Raw genomic sequence first — 17,912 nt, forward strand, 5'->3', positions numbered from 1 at the left:
TTTCAGCCAAATCAACTCCAGAGTGGTGAGAATTTAACAGAACAGCAGTTAAACGTTGACGCAGAAGTTTTAGTTGCACTCGGGACTCCCTAAAGAAACCAACTGAATTCGAATCATGACCGCCTTGTCCTATTCATTTTGGTGTGACCCAAGCACAACAAACCTTTCTGATCACAATGGGTGGGGTGCAGACCAAGTTAGCTGCGTTTTGACTCCCACGAAGATCAATAGAAGTTGTCTTTTTAAATTCCGCTGATTCCAACAGGACCCAAAAGCGCCTAGCTTACTCTGGATCTTAAGTGTGGCCCCAACCCACTGTAACCCAATCCTCATCCAAAAACTTCATTCTGTACAGCAAGTGTGGGTAAACCTTTAGGTCGCTAGACATTGCTGAACCACCATGTCCACTGGCCAAAGCAAGCATGGCCCCAAGACCAGAGACAACTGGAGGCGATCAGCAACTTCTGGCGTGAGATCTAGAGTGATTATCCTGTAAGTTGGCTTCCTCAACCAAGCATAGCACGTAAAAAAAACCTTCCTCCCCTACACCCACCCACCCAAAGAGCATTGAACCTATCTCTTTGCAGAAGTGCTGAAAACCCATGCACCAGGGTGGCCGAAGCTGCCTTTGCAAGATTCAACAATGATTACTTGTGGTCATCTAATATTCTTCCTACCAATAACCAGGCTGCTGGTGGGGAAAGGGACAAAGCAGGAAAACACCACAAGTCTGAAACAGTTTAAACACAGGACAAAAAAGGCACATTTTAATATTTACAAAGCATAGCATTTGGGCTATAAAGGTACCCAACACAGCTAGAAAGAAACATCTGCTCCCCCTTAGTCACCTACCTTTCCATATGGTGGTAAATCACACAATTTAAGATCACAAGCCTCCTACTTTCAAAGGAGTAAGAGACTCAAACTTGCATAGCATCTTTAACTCAAGTAGTCACCTTTCCTAGACCAGTATTGAAACTGCTTCACGTTCACCCTTGGAAAAGTGGGGGAAAATATCTGCTATAAGTTTTAAACTGGTCCACTGGCTGGGTTGACGCTGCCATAACTGCTAATGTTTCCTTTTGCTGCTGCTGCTGCAGGGAACCTTGTTCAAAGCAGAAATTTTTTAGAATATTGTCAAGAGGTTTTAAAAATGTAATACTGTTTATTTTTGCTTCAAAAACATTTCAGCATTCTAAACATACAAAAAAAACCAACATAACGTTTTTGCAAATTTTTGTTTCTCTTTTTAAGTACAGAGTGTTTTTGAACTTGTTTTCTGCGCCCTCTCTTCACGTTTTAAGCTGACAAACGAAGAGACCTACAGTTTCCGTTTAAAAACTACCCCGCTTAACTAAAAAAAGGGAAAGAAAAAAAAGATTCCATACATTTTCTCATGCCAGCTGAAGTCCCCCCCTCCCCTTCCACAACTAAGAATGGCCGCAGAATGCTAGTTTCACTATATACAGAAAGACAACTTTAAGCTAAATGGACGCCCACTGTAGTGTAAATAGATCTAATTTCGCAGAGCGTGCTTTGAGACACAACCCCTCCGTGGAAGAACGTTACAACCTTCAGTGAGTCATATGCCCTCCCACGCTGAGGGCATCACTGCTCAAAGCATGAACCACAAGAATCTGTCTAGTTTTTACAAACTATAGATATGTACAGTTTTATAACCCAGGATTTTCTAGCCAATAACCATATAGTTAAAACACCACCTTACAAATTAAAAAATAAGATGCTTGAGAAACATTTTTAAATGCTTTGTTACACCAACAGGAAAGTGCACAGAGTTGAGGAGAACACAAGAGCGCCTTGCTCCCACTTTTTTTTTTTGTTTCGTTTTCGTTTCAAAAATGTTTGGAAATATGTACAACTTTGTTACAGTTTCAGGGTGCCCAAGGACACCCGTGGCCACTTAACGTAAACTGTGGTTTGGTTGCTTCCCCCCCCCTCTTTAGAGCACGTTTTATTCGAAATTCCCTTCCCCAAAGGAGCTACGTACGGTGTGGTCAGAATCCAAATTGTGTCATTTAAGCCTAATAAAAAGGGCAAATGAAGACACACCTGTCTTAAGCAACAGGTGCCTTGTTTTGTTTTCTCTTTTTCCAAATGGTGTTTCCCCTACTCTATGGTATTCACATGGAGACAAGTATTATACAGTTTCTCATTCATCGTCCTCCTCCTCCTCGTCTTCCTCCTCGTCGTCTTCTTCGTCATCCTCCTCCTCTTCTACCTTTTTCCGAGCTGCAGCAGCAGCTTTAGCTGCGGCACTCTTTGCACCATCAAACTTGCCTTTAGACTTGTAGTCAGCCACATCCTGCAACAGCAAGAGGGTGAGTTTCACTGGCATTGATTGGCATGTTCAGCAGGTGTCCCCCTCACCCCAACCCCCTTTAAGTGGGACGGTGACTCAGAATAGCCTCTCTCACATGGAAGAAGGTAAGAGCGCTATTGAACATGTCACCCATGGGACACCTTGCATGGGGCGGGGAGATGCCCAGGGTGAGTCTGGATCTTTAAACACAGACACACACACACAACCATCAGTATGGAGGACTGACTTTGTAACATTGCAACTTCTTTAGTTTGAAGCTGGTGGTGGTCCTTAGCGGCTATAAACACCTGTGTTTACAAACAATGGCTTGCCTACAGAGAACGGTGGGTGGGTGGGTTGCTACTTGAACAAGGGCCCCCAAGCCTCTTGCACCCCCCACAAGATGCCGCTCCACCTGGAGATGTGCGTAATGCAACACAGGAGGGAAGACCCACCCGCACAGCATGAAGAGGACTGCCTCCCATTCACCCAAGGAATCTAGGCATCTAGCTAGCAACGTCACACTCTGCGCTTTTTAAAAGTCAAGATTCGGTGTCAAAATTCTGTAAACCACCCTCCAAAAAAAAGAGCAGGAGTGGTCCCCTTTTTTAAGATGTTCAACTAACAGCTCCTATCAGCCCTGAAAATGGAGTGTGCTGGCTAGGGGCTCCAACAGCCTCTGGACAGCCATGTGTTCCTTGTTCCAATTATACAGGTTTACATGAGCTAAGGAAAGTTGCATTATCTCCAGCCCTAATTGTTAGGAAGAAGAGAGCAAAGTTGCCCCAGAACTCTCGGTCCCTGAACAAGTTGATCAGCGACACCCCCTGCCTCTTTGCTTACAAGAGGTGCCACGAGGCACCTCCAAATTGCAAGCCATGAGTTTAGAGTAAGAGCCACAGAAACAGATTTTTTTTCTGGGGAGCTTATAACCTTGGAAACTTGTCTTAACTGCTGCTTTACCCTTCAGAGTTTTGCTGACTTGCGTAAGTCAGAACACCTCTCCCATAGTAATTTTACACCTAACTGATATGCCTGAAGAACCTTGCATCGTTCTTCCAATGCATGTAACTTTTTAGAGCTTAGACCCCCCAAAAAAGCCACTTACATGGTTTTTGGGTTTGTTTGTTTTAAAAAAAAAAACAGATCACAACTCTGTATCAGTTCTCTGCTCACTAACAGAATAGATGTGGAATTGTAAGTACCCATCTCCCCAACCAGTCCATTACCAAGTGCAATTCAAAATTGTGTTATTGTTCCTAGGGATCTCTTGTGCAAATCTGCCCATCCTTTTAAGAATGGCCGTTGCACATCTCTTGCATACACCACTGTCTTCTGAAATAAGCTTGGGCAACGGGCCTCGTATGTTGTGGCACCCCATCTGCAGAATTCCTTGCGGCAAGAAGCAATATTTACCTCTCTTCATTTATATGTGTTCTTCTAGCAACTGAAAACATCCCCCAAGCTTTTGAATTGTGTGTCGGTGCTTAATTGCACTGATTCAAATGCTGGTATTTGTGGAGGGTTTGCTGCCATTTTTAGCTTTGATAACTTGTGTCTTAATGGTGGGAGCGTGGTTGTTCTTGCACCCTCTTTGCTCTGAGCAACTCCCTTTTGTGAAGAGGAAAAGGAGGGGAATAAATGTTTTAAAATGCCACCTCTTGGGAATATCACCTCTTGTGGAGACTCAGGTCCTGTTTGCAAGCTTCCTACAAGAATCTGGTTGAACCTCTGGATATTGCACTACATGCCTGACCCAACAAGGCTTTTCCTACTCTCTTACTTAGAATTAAGAAGCTTTCAAGCTTTTTAGCACAGCCCATCACTGTCCCTTTCTGATGGCTGATGGAGAAGAGATGGAAAAAGAAGTTGCAGCTTTACAACTTTATTTTAAAAAAGCAAAACAAGCACGCTGGCTTCTAGGAGCCAGGGCAAGTTTTCCTGGTAAGTTTGCATTCGCAGATGTCACTGGAATTCGTTCCCAGTTAAGGAGCTGGCTTGGAATGCCCTGTTAAGTTGGGAAATACTCCACCAAACTGGGGACACCGCAGTTCACCTCTAAAGCAGGCTTCGCCAAACTAGTGCGCCCTCCTACCTGTGCTAGCTAGTGCTGAAGGGAACTAGTAGTGCAATGAAACACCTGGAGCGTGCACCAGGTTGGAGAAGTCTGCTTCCAAGTGTTTGCCATGAGACAAAGTTTCGTTTTGGGAGCAAATGCAATCAAGGGTCCCTTTGGACAGAAGCCACCTGAGCCTTACCTTCTCATACTTCTCCTTCAGTTTTGCAGCCTTGTTGTTGTAAGGCTGCTTTTCCCCATCACTGAGGTTGTTCCACATTTCACCCAATTTCTTTGCCACGTCTCCAATGGAGATGCCAGGATTAGTGGATTTGATCTTGGGACGGAATTCTGAACAGAACAGGAAGAATCCAGACCTTGTGGAGGGTGGGAGGGAGAAGACAAACCACAGTTGAGAGCTGGTGTGGTGGGCCAAGGGTCTTTTACCTACACTTCACAACACTACAGAGGTTTAGCATTGCACGCCTCTACCCTAGCCTTGAATGCTCCCCTGGACATGGCTGCTGCAAGACTGGAAGCAAGGGCTTCCCATTTCCTGCTCACAGCTGTACCTCAGCAGAGTCCTCCTTATAAGCACTGTTTTAGCATTGCACTCACTATTATAGGTCCTGGGGCATTTGTTGTGGGGTGAGGTAGCAGAAATCCCTAACACTTTGACTAGAACGAAACCAGTGAGAGAAGATATAACCTAGACAGGAGCTAGGAATTTCTGGGTTTAAATTCAACTTTTTGAAAACAAAACCTCACTAGATGGACCTTGGCAAGTCACTAGTCCTCAGCACCCGCATCCCCAACCCACCCCGTCATATGGAGACGCAACTTCTGGTTCATCTTACAGGACTGTTGTTAAGCACTAAATGTTATGTGACACACCGAACACTCTAGAGCGCCATTAAATAATAAAATTAGGAGATCAGGGTCACTAAGGGAAGTCAAGATTTCAAGCTCCTTTTCCCCACCTCCAAGATAGTCACGTAAGTGGCAAATGGTGCCACTCTCAATCAACTACTCAGTGCCAAGATTTAAAGCTTAAGTGATCAGGCATTAGCAGCCTTCAAAAGCATTAACTTTGTTGCTGTTTTTTAAATTAGCAGTTGCATGACTATCTTGAAAACTCTCAAGTCTTTCTAACCGTTTGTTGTTGATAATGGGTTAACTCTCACCAAAAGCAGCAGAGTGAGAAGTTGCAGCCAGCTCTGAAGAGGGTTTGTAAAAAAAAAGATAATAGAGGTGCTTTATTGTAGCTTCAGTCTGATATCCCGGGGGGTATGGGAGGATAGCTCAGTGGTAGAGCACATGCTTAGCATTCATAAGGTCTCAGGTTCAATCCCCAGCATCTCCAGGTAGGGTTAGGAAAGACCCTGGAAGCCACTGCCAGTCAGTGTAGACAACACTGGCCTAGGTGGACCAGTGGTCTGTTTTGGCTTCCTACTGCCAAATCTACTTGTTTCTTTCTTAACTTTGTTTGAATGTAGGTTGCATCTTACTACCTAACAAATCTGGGAGTAAGTTTGTGTATGTGTACTTATGCAGGGAAGTTACTTACGGTGGCCGTTTGGGGGCATTGGGGTCCTTCTTCTTCTTACCACCCTTTGCTGGTCCGTAATCCTTCATCTCTCTATCATACCGCACTTTATCAGCTTTAGCCATCTCATCAAATTTGCCCTTCTCTTTGCTTGACATGGTCTGAAAGGCAAACACAGGAAGTTACTGATCTGCCTTCCCCCCACCCACCCAAAAGAGCCACAAACAAAGGCAGGGTCATAGATCAAGATTTGCTTTGCATGCAGAAGGGTCTCAAGCACAAATTTTACTGGATGGGAAAGAGACCCTCCAGAGTTGCTGCCTTCCCGAGTAGGAGTCACTAGGCTGATGGGCCAACGGTGTGCCACTGCAGATTCCTATGTTCCAAAAACCTGGCTGAGATGCCCTCAGCCATGTGTACACAGAAATGACCTTCCAAGTGCCCAAGTCTGTAGGACTGCCAGCTCATTGAGGCATGCTTTGTACACAAGGGAGACAAGCTCCAAATTAAGACTAGATATGGTAGCTTGCACCCTCATTTTGCTCCTTTCACACACTGTATGTTGATTTTAAGACCATCTACTTGACAGATCAGCCATAGCTAGACCTATAGAAATGCTGCCATTCCAGACAAAACGAGAGCATGGGTAGCCAACATGGTGCTCACCAGATGTTTAGGGCTCTAACTCCAATTACTCTCAGCCAACATGGCCAGGGTCCCTATAGGGCCACATTTCCTTCACACCCTTAAAATCAGAGGAAGCAGAATTCAGCTTCCTGAGAACTTCCATTCTCATATATAAGTTTGTAGCCTCTAAGATTATATAAAGAATGCTTGAAAGTTTTCTGGCAATGCCCAATTAATACTCATTGCTGAAAGCGATGACTCAAGCAGGGTTTTAGACCTCTTGACTTGGGCTGCAAATCTCTCTGCAGTTATTTGAGATGAGTGCCACAAAGCTCAATGAGTTGAATTAGTGGAGGCTGCTTTTGTTCCTAAAGCTGAAAGCGTGTGTGTGTGTGTGTGTGTGTGTGTGCTTTAAAGTGCAGGAAGCACACATTCTTCTCTTATTAGGCTGCTGTCTTCATTTCAAGTATAAGAATTTGGGTCTTGCACACAGTACCTTCCACCTCTCTGAGCACTTCTTGGAGAACTCTGCGAAGTTGACGGGAACTTCTGGATTCTTCTTCTTGTGTTCTTCACGGCAGGTCTGAACAAAGAAGGCATAAGCAGACATCTTCCCCTTCGGCTTCTTCGGGTCACCTTTAGCCATCTTTACTCCCTGGAAAGACATTTAGAAAAATCACCACCTACCACCACAACAGGCAATTTATGTTGCGTATACCAGCCAAGAAAACATAAGCTGCATTGCCCAAAGTGTATTTGCACTTTCATGCATGCACGCACCACTTTTAAAAGTTCTCAGCCAAAACGTGCCCATTTCTGTCCACTGGGAAGTTGTGTGTGTGTGTTGAGTCAACATGGACATCATGCAAGTCCTCTGCTGGCTTGCCCACATCATTATTTTCACTTGACTGAGCATCAACTTCCAGTTGATTTGCTTACATTTGATGGTCAAGGGCCATAGCTCAATAGTAGGGCATCTGTTTTGCATGCAGAAAGTCCCAGGTTCATGTAGGGCTGTGAATACACCAAATTTAGAAAAACTAGAGGGCTGCTGCCGGCCAGTGAAGACAACACTGGGCTAGATGGACTTGACTCAACAGAAGGCAGCTTCCCAAGTTCCAATGTGAAGCAGACGTGTGAACTAGCCCATAATACCAAAATATTAAAAGGGTTAACTAATACACATAGTTGTGACTTGCATTCCTTGGCTAGCCCACCCAGTAGGAAAACTCCCTTGCTACTTCTTCAGAACTATAAAATAAAATAGTAAAATAAAATGCATTTTATGTCAGAGTAGCTGTCATGCATCTTCTGTAGGCACTTCAGCATTTTAAAACCCTTATCTCCAAAAACAGCTTAAAATATGTTTAAAGAGTTTATTTATTACAGCACGAGTTATAAGATTGGCTCTCTTGGTAAAGCAACATCATACTTTTGATGTCAGGCTGGTCGCTGTTTATTTAATTTCCAGAGCAGTTGCTAACTTTTTAGATATGAATGCACCTTTCCCAGCTTGTTTCCTGAAAAAGCAACCATTTGTGAGGTTAAAAAGGAGAGAAAAAACTGCTCGTGATTTTTTTTATAAAAAAAATGTATTTAAAATAATTATTTGTACTATGCTGTCTTTAAAAGTTGGAATTAATTTTCTTTCTTCCAGGAAAAAAAGAGAGCTCAACACCCCCTTTTTCAAATTTCCTTTCTTCGGGAAAAATTTTTTTTTTTTTTTAAAAAATCCTATTTCAGTCCCTTATTAAAAGGCTGCATGACTATCTGAAAAAGTTTCAGAGGAAGGAGGAAAAAAACCCACCCACATTTCGTTTCTTTATGCTTTTCTTTTCTCAAAAAAAATGAATAAATTCTGTCCCTTACTCCCCCGCCCCCAAGGTCATTGGGGGGGGGAAATCCCCCCCCGTCCTCCTTTTCTTTTTCTTTACTACATTGGGACAACTTGCATTAAAAAGCCCCTTTTATTGCCTTAGCGAAGGCAGCTGGGATATGCCCGTGATTGCTATATATTTGCTGGAGTGGCTCCGGTAAGCTGGGTGAAAAGAGAGAAGGGGGGAGAGAGAAAACGACAGGTCACCAAAGACACCAATAATTCATCTTCCATTTTGTGTAATGTTTACTCATGAAAGAAAGTACCCCTCAAATAATCCCTTCGGCTCTCCTACGGGGTGCCTTTAGCCCTAGGGGGCAAAGCCGGCTGGAGCTGGGGCAGGCGCCGGGGTTCTTGCCCTTGCTATAGCTATCTCTATAGTCTTGGTGCTTTGCTAAGGCAGGGATATGGAGTTCCCCCCCTCGCCCATAGCCAGCCAGCTCCATTCGCTAAAATGGCTTCTCTACAAGGCAGCGAGACTGCTATCCCTAACAAAGCCACCGGCACCCGTCTGCTCGGATGAACCCCCCAGGAAAGGAAACCGAAGCACCAAGGCTCCCCAAAACAAGCCAGCCTTGTAGAAAAAGCTCTCCTCTTTCCTATGAGGGGGGTCTGGGGGTGCCCGGGGGTCGGGAAGGGGGGCAAAAGCAGCTTTGAAGCAGCCACCCCCCCTCTCCTCCCATGTCCCTGCTTAGCGCAATAGCCTGTATAACAAAGACTGCCATGCAGCCATTACAAGCCCTGGCTCAGCACACAGCCGCGCCGAAGCGCAAGGAGAGAAAAGTGCAGGAAATAGCCAAAACGGCCCCAAAACAGCCCACCAAGGGCACGGTAGGATAGGGAAGGAGGATCGGGGAAAGAAGCGAAAGGTTTGGGGGCTCTGAGGGGCTCCCACCGGGGTTTTTTCCCCAGCGCCGCTCCCCCTCCCCGCCTCTCTGTTGCCTTTACGCGTCTTTCTTCCTTCAGCGGTGCCACCGAAACGCCAGCCATATTAATGCACACAAGAGCTCAGCTCAAAAAGCAATGTAGCAAGGGGCGAAAGGGAAACGGTCCGGGGCTTAGCGGCGATCGGAGGGGGACGAGAGGCACCTTTTCGGACAGGGGAAAAGGAGACGGGGAGGAAACGAAAGGTTAGGGACGGATCGGAAGGCGAGGTGGAGAGGGAAAGGGAACAAAAATACACATTTTTTTCTAAAAAAAAATTTTGCTGTTGAAAGGAATAAAGAGGCGAAGGGAGAAGAGAGATGTGTGTTATCATCTATCCCTTCTCTCTCCGGGACGCGCAGAGCTTATCCCTGTCAGATGCTAAAGCGACAGCCATTATTAATGCAGAATAAACAGCAAGGCACCAGCAATGCGCACGGCTAAGGCAACTTTCCTCTCTTCCCCCCCGGATCCCCAAGAAGGCGAGCCCAGGGCAGGAGGCGACACGCGTGGAGGAGAAGCGGGGAACCGGGCTGGCATGCCCGTTAAGCGGGAGGTCCCCGCACCCCATGCGGGGGAAGTTAATGCACCAGCGGAAAATCCACGCGTGCCCCCCACCCCAGCACCTACTTTGTGTGTGGATCTGTATTATCCCGCCCCCCCTTGCAGAGTAAGAAACGAGAATGCATTATATATAGCCTAGCCTTGCGCCGTCGCCCTCCGCCCCCCATTCCTTTTTTGCTACCACCACCCCATTAAAAATAAATATAAATATATAAAAATTAAACCGAGCTCCATTTACACCAGTATCCGGGACAAGTCTTGATTTCCCACACCTAGTTAAAGACGGGTGGGTGGGTGGGAAGCCAAGAGATAAAAGTTGATCGGGATATTGAGAGACAAGAGAAATGAAATCGGGAAATCTTTTGAAATAAAATAAAAATGCAAAAGATTTTTTTTTCCTCCCCCAATTAAAAATGGAGCGCGTCTTTTGTTCTTAAAAGGGGAAATTAAAAAGAAGGGCTAGCAAAGCAGCCGCTCCCCCCGGAAAAAAGTTGCAAAGTGCTCCACGAAACCTACCTGTATTGTTCGCTTTAACCTAGGCGATATGCAAGGCAAGAGAGCGAGGCGCACACACGACGCGCTAAGACTCAGCGCTAGTAGCTGGGGCTCAGCCTCGCGTTGGCTTCCTACGAGAGCGGCCTGATTGGCTGCGGGGCTCTGCCGTTTAAAACAACCTCCTCGCCCTGCCACTGGACAAGGGGCTCCTGAATATTAAGCAGGGCCCAGCGCCTATTGGCCGCGAGCGGTTAAGTCATTCATTCAAAAAGAACACCCGCCTGGCAGAATGGGAGCACACACACAAAACCCAAGCCACAAACCACTCTGGAAATAGGGGGAAGAACAAGGGGTGGGAAGTTCGTGGAGTTGCCAGTAGTAAAAGTAATAGCAGCACACACAGCTGCAGAGCGATCGTCTCACAGCCCACCTGACCCTGGCAGGTTTGGAGGGTGCTTCTTCTTCATCATCTTCATCCAGATCGCCCACCCGTGTTTGCTCGGGAAGTCAAGCCCACGCAGAGTTCAAAGGGGCTTGTGCGCAAATCACCTGTCTCTCGGAGTCTAGTCTGACTATTATGGCGCCTCAGCACTCCTGGACTTTTGTAGAAACCAGCCCAGCTGATTTTCTTTCGATGGGGCAAGGCGTATTAATGATTTGGAGCGGCATTTAGGAATGCCTTCCCTGATGACGTGGGTTATGTATTCATGGGATCTCCTTGGATGCCCGGTTGCAGTCCTTTTCTGACACGCTTGGGTTCGAATTCTGTTGGATGCAGCAGGGGGCGGGGGGGGGGGAATAAACACGCAGAAGGTGTTTTGGGGAAAGAGCACCGGGCTTCAGTCGGAAAACCTTATTACCGAAACATGATGCCATGGGGTTAAATAAACTTTCATCTATCATGTTCCCCATCCACGGTTAAACTACACAACTAGAAAAATGCACATTTTTTTTAATAAGTTCAGAACTTCAGCTTGCCCCCATCACCCAAATATAAGTCAAATTTTTAACTGAATAAGACTTCAGTTAGGTCACCCCGAATGAGCGTGGCACTATGGAGAAATTTACTGACCCAACAAAGTTTATAAAAGTACCAAATATATTTTTCTGAGGAAGGTATATCTGCCAAGTTGTGTGCAGTTGGAAGGAAGTTCCTCTGAATAGGTTTAGAGGCAGCTTTTAAGACTGTAGCAGCAGTAGCAGGGTTCACACGTTTATAGGACTTACATTCAAAAATAAATGAAAGGCACAAATACAGGATAGGTGACACCTGGCTTGAGAGCAGTACATGTGAAAAGGATGTAGGAGTCTTGGTAGACCATAAACTTGACATGAGTCAACAGTGTGATGCAGCAGCTTAAAAAGCCAATGCAATTCTGGGCTGCATCAATAGGAGTATAGCATCTAGATCAAGGGAAGTAATAGTACCACTGTATTCCGCTCCGGTCAGACCTCACCTGGAATACTGTGTCCAGTTCTGGGCACCACAGTTCAAGAAGGATACTGACGAGCTGGAACGTGTCCAGAGGAGGGCAACCAAAATGGTCAAAGGCCTGGAAACGATGCCTTATGAGGAACGGCTTAGGGAGCTGGGTATGTTTAGCCTGGAGAAGAGAAGGCTAAGGGGTGATATGATAGCCATGTTCAAATATATAAAAGGATGTCATATTGAGGAGGGAGAAAGTTTGTTTTCTGCTGCTCCAGAGAAGCGGACATGGAGCAATGGATTCAAACTACAAGAAAGAAGATTCCACCTAAACATTAGGAAGAACTTCCTGACAGTAAGAGCTGTTCGACAGTGGAATTTGCTGCCAAGGAGTGTGGTGGAGTCTCCTTCTTTGGAGGTCTTTAAGCGGAGGCTTGACAGCCATCTGTCAAGAATGCTTTGATGGTGTTTCCTGCTTGGCAGGGGGTTGGACTGGATGGCCCTTGTGGTCTCTTCCAGCTCTAAGATTCTATGATTCTATGATTCTATGATTCTATGATTTATATCCTGTATTTCCAACAAGGAACTCTTCATTTTATCCTCACAGCAACCCTCTAAGGAAGTCTAGGCTGGGAAACTGTGATGGGTTCAAGGCTGCCTACTGAGCTTCATGAAAGGACATTGTTGGAAGTGCTTTTGAACAAACTAAGCTAGATATAGGTACAAATTATCTGTATTTTGTAAGATTTATTACTTATTGTAAAATATTTTATGGGTTTAAGTGTTCATTTCATTATAATATGAGGCAGCATATATATAAACAAATAGCACTATTTGTTAAGACATTGATGTGCGGAGCCATCACAAGGATTCTGTTGGCCCATGAGTCCACCATCCTTCTTCCAAACAGGTACAGGACAAATGCTGAGAATTGCTGCTGCAACCCTGCATGACTCACTGTTCTGGGTAGAACACTGCCTCATGGAAATGCTTGGTAGGTGGACTCCTCCGGGTGCACACCTTTTGTTCTTTCATACCTTTAAGGGGATGGGAGTAAGAGGAGCAAATATATTTAGAAAAATCTGCCTTGGCTTGCTAAAAGTTGGAAAGCGGGGGTAGTGGAAAACTGTAGTACTAAATCCTCTTTTTAGAGGATTTCCACATCTGGAATGACCAGTGCCTCTTTGCAAGCCAGACCCCTGTTCTAGGTACAACAGCTCCCTGGGTGTCCAGCCACTTAGGTAATTCCCTCTAACTTCCATAGCTAAACATATTCTCTGTTGTAACTAAAAAAACCCAGCTCTATGAATGGAGAAGAAAAGTGGTCTGCAGGGTAGAATTTGCCAGACCCCATGCGCTTATGAAGCCAGAGGTTAATCCGATTCTAATTTAAATCTATGAGAAGCCTAATGTGGCAATAATCTAAATATTCTTTCACATTGGGATTGACGCTCTATTTAACACCCCTCGTCTCTCACCCTACCAGTCCTCCCTGTGGTAGTTCCAATCCTGATTCCCAATAATTGCCACACCTGCCCTAATAATGTTTGCTGAAAAGGGGGGGTATCTGCCAGTTGCTGATGTGTTTAATCTGTGGTTTGAAAGGGTTTTCATTAATTTCCCACACAAAAAACTTCCACTGACATGAGCAGATGAGCAATAGCAATTTGAACTGGAGCAATAGCAAGCAAGCAAGAAAACTCAGGCTGCGATCCTAGCCCAATTTACATGGGAGTAAGCCCTGTTGGATTCAATGAAATTTACTTCTGGGACCTGGGTGGACATGTACCCACTGTTCAAAAAGTCAAGAGAGTCACAACCATTGCCCTTTCCACTTTCACCTTTGATTCTACCCGTGACGGTCATCCAGGCCCCCCAAACTGCCTATGAGCTAATGTGGCCTTTGAGCTGAAAACCACCCCCCACCAGGTGCGTACCCAGGATCAAAACTGGGGGGGGGGGGCAAGCCATGGTCATTCAGGTTGTGACATTTCAGCACGGAAAGGCGAATGAAACCAAAATTTTAGGAAAATTATATATAATTATAGCAGTGCTTTATTACGGTAGTTATTACAATTATTTGCTTGAATTTTTTTTTACTTTTTATTCTAGTTACATGTCTTATATCAGGGGTGGCCAATTCCCAAGAGACTATGATCTACTTTCAGCAGTGATCTACCCCTGTTTTTTGGGGTTCAGCTCAAAGTTGTTGACCTTTTTTGGGGATGAGGAATGCACCGTTTTTAGGGGTTCAGTTTGTTTTTAGATTACTGACCATATTATGTAAACAGCAAACAAAAACAGCTTCAGAAAACAGAGAAACTTCCCCCCCCAAACAGAAAGCCCCCAAATGGCTGAAAAACTCAGTTTCCTAGGATCCTCAGCCCTCGCAACTCACCATGCAAGGGAACTGTTTCCAAAGCTCCTTTGCAACGATCAGCTGGCGCAGCACAACACACAAACACACACACACACACACACACACACACAGTGGCCGGCTGCCGGGTCGGCAGAGCTCAATTGATATTTAGATTTTGGGAGGGGAAGAAAGACCAGTAGTTGAGCTATTTTAGGAGAGTTTTTTTCCCTTTTAGGCTGCCGATAACCATTTAATTATTATTATTATTTGCTTCTAGGGGGGCAGGTGCCCCCTCCTGCCCCCCTTGGGTACGCCCATGCTCCCCACCCTACCCCGTGTTTCATTCCTTGTCTCCTCACCCCATCCTGCAGTTTTCCCTCCAAAAGATAATCTGTGTTTAAGGCATTGGCTCTCAAAGTTATTTCTCTGAGCCACACTTTCACAATAAAAAATTGATTGTGCCACACCAATTTTTAAATTGAGAATAAATCCATTGGAAAACAAAAAGAAACAACTCCCAGCAGTGCACAACTACCGGTACTTTATAGTGTGATCTTGGGACATCCAGAAAGTATAAAACTGTGCAGCTACATAGTAACATGAAACACTCCCAAAATATATTATAAACAAGCCTCTTACCTATGTATGTTAAGTACCAAATGTATAAAGACTCAATGAGAGGTATGATCTTGCTTTTGCCAGGTAATCTCATTTAGATTAGGTCTAATTTGAGACAAACAAGCTCTAACATCCTCATCAGCACAAAGAAGCCGTACTCTTTTCTGATCTTTCATATTTGTCAGAGTTGAAAATCACTGTTCACTGCAATACAGTATGTGGAACTGTGGAGGAATAGCCAATGCTCTTGAAGTGAGGTGTGAATACCATTTCTGGTTGTTCATCCAAAAACAAATTATATTTATATGATACTATACTATACCACATTGAAACGTTTAAACGTTTATTTGATTGTCCTCGAATCTTCCTGGCACACTTACCATCCTCTCCATGCCTCACCCTTTGAGAACCACTGGTTTAGGGGATTCTGAGCTAGCTCAGCCCACCTTGGGCTAGTTTTTTTCCCCTTATTTTTTCCTAAACGGGTTGTTCTTTTGGTCACTTGGAGTTCTCCTAAACCTGCCCAAACCTTTGTTTTGTGTACAAGCAGAGCTCTTTTGACGACATAAATGATCTACACTCTGGAAGTTACAGCCAAGAAATCTACTGTCAGCAATTAGTAGATAGGATAATATTGTTGTCAATGCAACTCCACTATGAGGAAAGCTTGCAACTTTTTGAGTTTTTAAATTTAAAGATAGATTGAGTAAGGAGGAACATGTCAAAGGTGTATACAATTATACATGGGGTAGAGAAAGTGGATAGAGAAATGTGTTTTTCTCTCTCTCCCTCTCACATAATACTAGAACTCATGGGCATCCAATTAAGCTGGATGTTGGAAGATTCAGGACAGATGAAAGGAAATACTACTTAACACAATGCACAGTTAAACTATGGAACTCGCTGCCACAAGCCATTTAGATGGCTTTTAAAGAAGATCAGGCAAAGTCAGGAACAAGAAGACTATAAATAGCTACTCGGAGTACCAGTTGTTGGGAATTGCAAGTGCATTGGGGTGCTGATGTGCTGAGGTCCTGCTTACTGGCTTTCCAAAAGCATCTGGTTGGCCACTGTGAAGCAATGTCATGGTGAGCATTCATCTTGATTTGCTTATGAGGTGTTTCTGGCATCTTCCTATTCATCATTTGATCATCCTACACTTTTACCGGTAAATGGATTGCAACATCACTTTCACAATAGCAGAAAGCCTGTTGTTGTTTTGAAGTGGATTTGTTGTGGTAGGGCGAATGAGTGCTTTAATCCAATTTAATTGCAGAAACCTAAAGCTTTTCATTAGAAATGCAAACATTATTACAAGGGAGTGATGCCATTGAAACTGCTAGTCTGAAGTAGGAACTCCAGGAAAGAAAGGGAAAGAGGTGCTCAACCTGTGTTGATTTTTTTTCTCACTCTCACACTTGCTCTGTGCCAGAGGCACAGAATCCTCCAGATGTTGCTACACTACGTTTCCCAGCACCCCTGCCCATTGGGCATGCTGACTGGGGCTGATGGGAATTGCAGCCCGATAATGCCTAGAGGACCGCAGGCTCCCATCCCCACGGTATACCAAACTGTCACAAATAAGTTTAGGAGTCTTGTTATCACCTAATTCACTTGTCAACTCAAGGAGGGTCCATTATCCTGGCACTCTGACAGATGACAGCATCATTCCTGCTGTACAGTGACAGCTCTGGGGGCCTTGATCCAAAAGTGCGCAAGGCCAGACAAATGGCTGTCACGGAGAAGCACTACGACTGAAATTATTCACAACCTCTATTTTCTTCCTACAAATATTAGATACACGATTGCATCCAGTGGCAATATGTGTAAAATAAACCACTATAAAACAATACTACTTATAGCCCTCTGGGATTGTGCAGGAGTTGACAAAAAATAAAATAAAATAAAATAAACCTTCTTGTTTGGCAGGGATGAAGGGAACTTAATCGTAATAATAAAGTCCAAAATCTTGTCATTTAAATCACTTCTGGGCAACTCCTGGAGGATTCTGCTCAGCATGTATATCAGTTAGAAAATTTATCAAACTTCCGTCTGGAGGAGAGACGTCGCTAATTTATATTCTGAAGAAGCACAGGATAATGTTGCACTGAAGTGACAAGATGAGTAGCGCCAGTAATCAAACTACAAATTAAAGAATTTATTACATATGAGAAGTAAGCTTAAAGATGAGTGGTGTAGTTTCGGAAGTCAAATCCCTTGCAACTTTTGTGTGGGTGAGAATGTCGCGTTAGTCAAATTCTGCTTGGCTCAAGAAATCCCTTGCAGATTTGCTTGCTGTACACAATACCCAAGCTTAGGTCTCAGGCCTGCTGCCTAAGACACACACACACACACACACACACACACACACACACACACCCTGCCAGCCCTGCTCTGCACCTTCAAAGGCTTCTGCTCAGGGAATGTGTCCTTGAACAGTAGATATACAAACTTTACTGTATTCAGTGTTGAGGTTCAATTTTCATGGACACTTTAAACCATTTTATTCTGTTGGTTGCTATGCTCTTTTGGATGTTGTATTTTATGCTGCAAACCTACCCTGAGATAACAAATTGATTGGACATTTATTAAATGCACTGAGAGTTGTTAGGAGGCCTCTATTCCTCAGATCAGAGCGACAATTCACAGAGCTCCCCAAGAAAAGTGTTTGATTCTGAAACCAGTCTGCTGAGGTTCAGCCAGTGTAACTTGCATAAATGCCAAAACAGGGGTTGTTGCGGGAGCTGGGAAGGGACAATGTCTTTCCTCAGTCACCTTGCCTAGCAATCTGGCAAGACATAGCCCTTAAAAAGGGTGCTACAAGTCAAGTTACGGTATTCCACATTCTTCCTGAATGGAGTTTGGATAAGGGTAATTTACGCCAGTGTAACTTACACTAGCGTAAGTTACACCAGCTGTCCATAGTTAGGATTGCTCTCTAGGTGTTAATATGGACTTTTATACAGGCTTCAAAACATTGCCCAGACATTTTAATTAGGGGTGGGCAGTTAAGGGCCACATCCCTTACCAAGTAGGTTTTTTTGGGGGGGGGGCTGCTGTCAGCAGGTGATGCCAAATTCATTTTATTTTTCTTGTTGCCA

General features: G+C 44.5%; 1 protein-coding gene across 1 annotated transcript; it reads right to left on the reverse strand.

Annotated features, from left to right (window-relative positions):
- Window positions 1–739: 739 nt before the first annotated feature.
- On the reverse strand, window positions 740–10,563 carry HMGB3 (high mobility group box 3). The gene is made up of 5 exons (XM_033137070.1): window positions 10,430–10,563; window positions 7,046–7,204; window positions 5,944–6,083; window positions 4,579–4,753; window positions 740–2,323 (listed from the first exon to the last, which is right to left on the reverse strand). The coding sequence occupies exons 2-5, from the start codon at window positions 7,193–7,195 to the stop codon at window positions 2,171–2,173; spliced, it is 618 nt and encodes a 205-aa protein (XP_032992961.1). The 5' UTR covers window positions 7,196–7,204; window positions 10,430–10,563; the 3' UTR covers window positions 740–2,170.
- Between the last annotated feature and the right edge of the window lie 7,349 nt (window positions 10,564–17,912).

The sequence above is a fragment of the Lacerta agilis genome, chromosome Z, assembly GCF_009819535.1.
Source record: "Lacerta agilis isolate rLacAgi1 chromosome Z, rLacAgi1.pri, whole genome shotgun sequence".
Taxonomy (NCBI): domain Eukaryota; kingdom Metazoa; phylum Chordata; class Lepidosauria; order Squamata; family Lacertidae; genus Lacerta; species Lacerta agilis.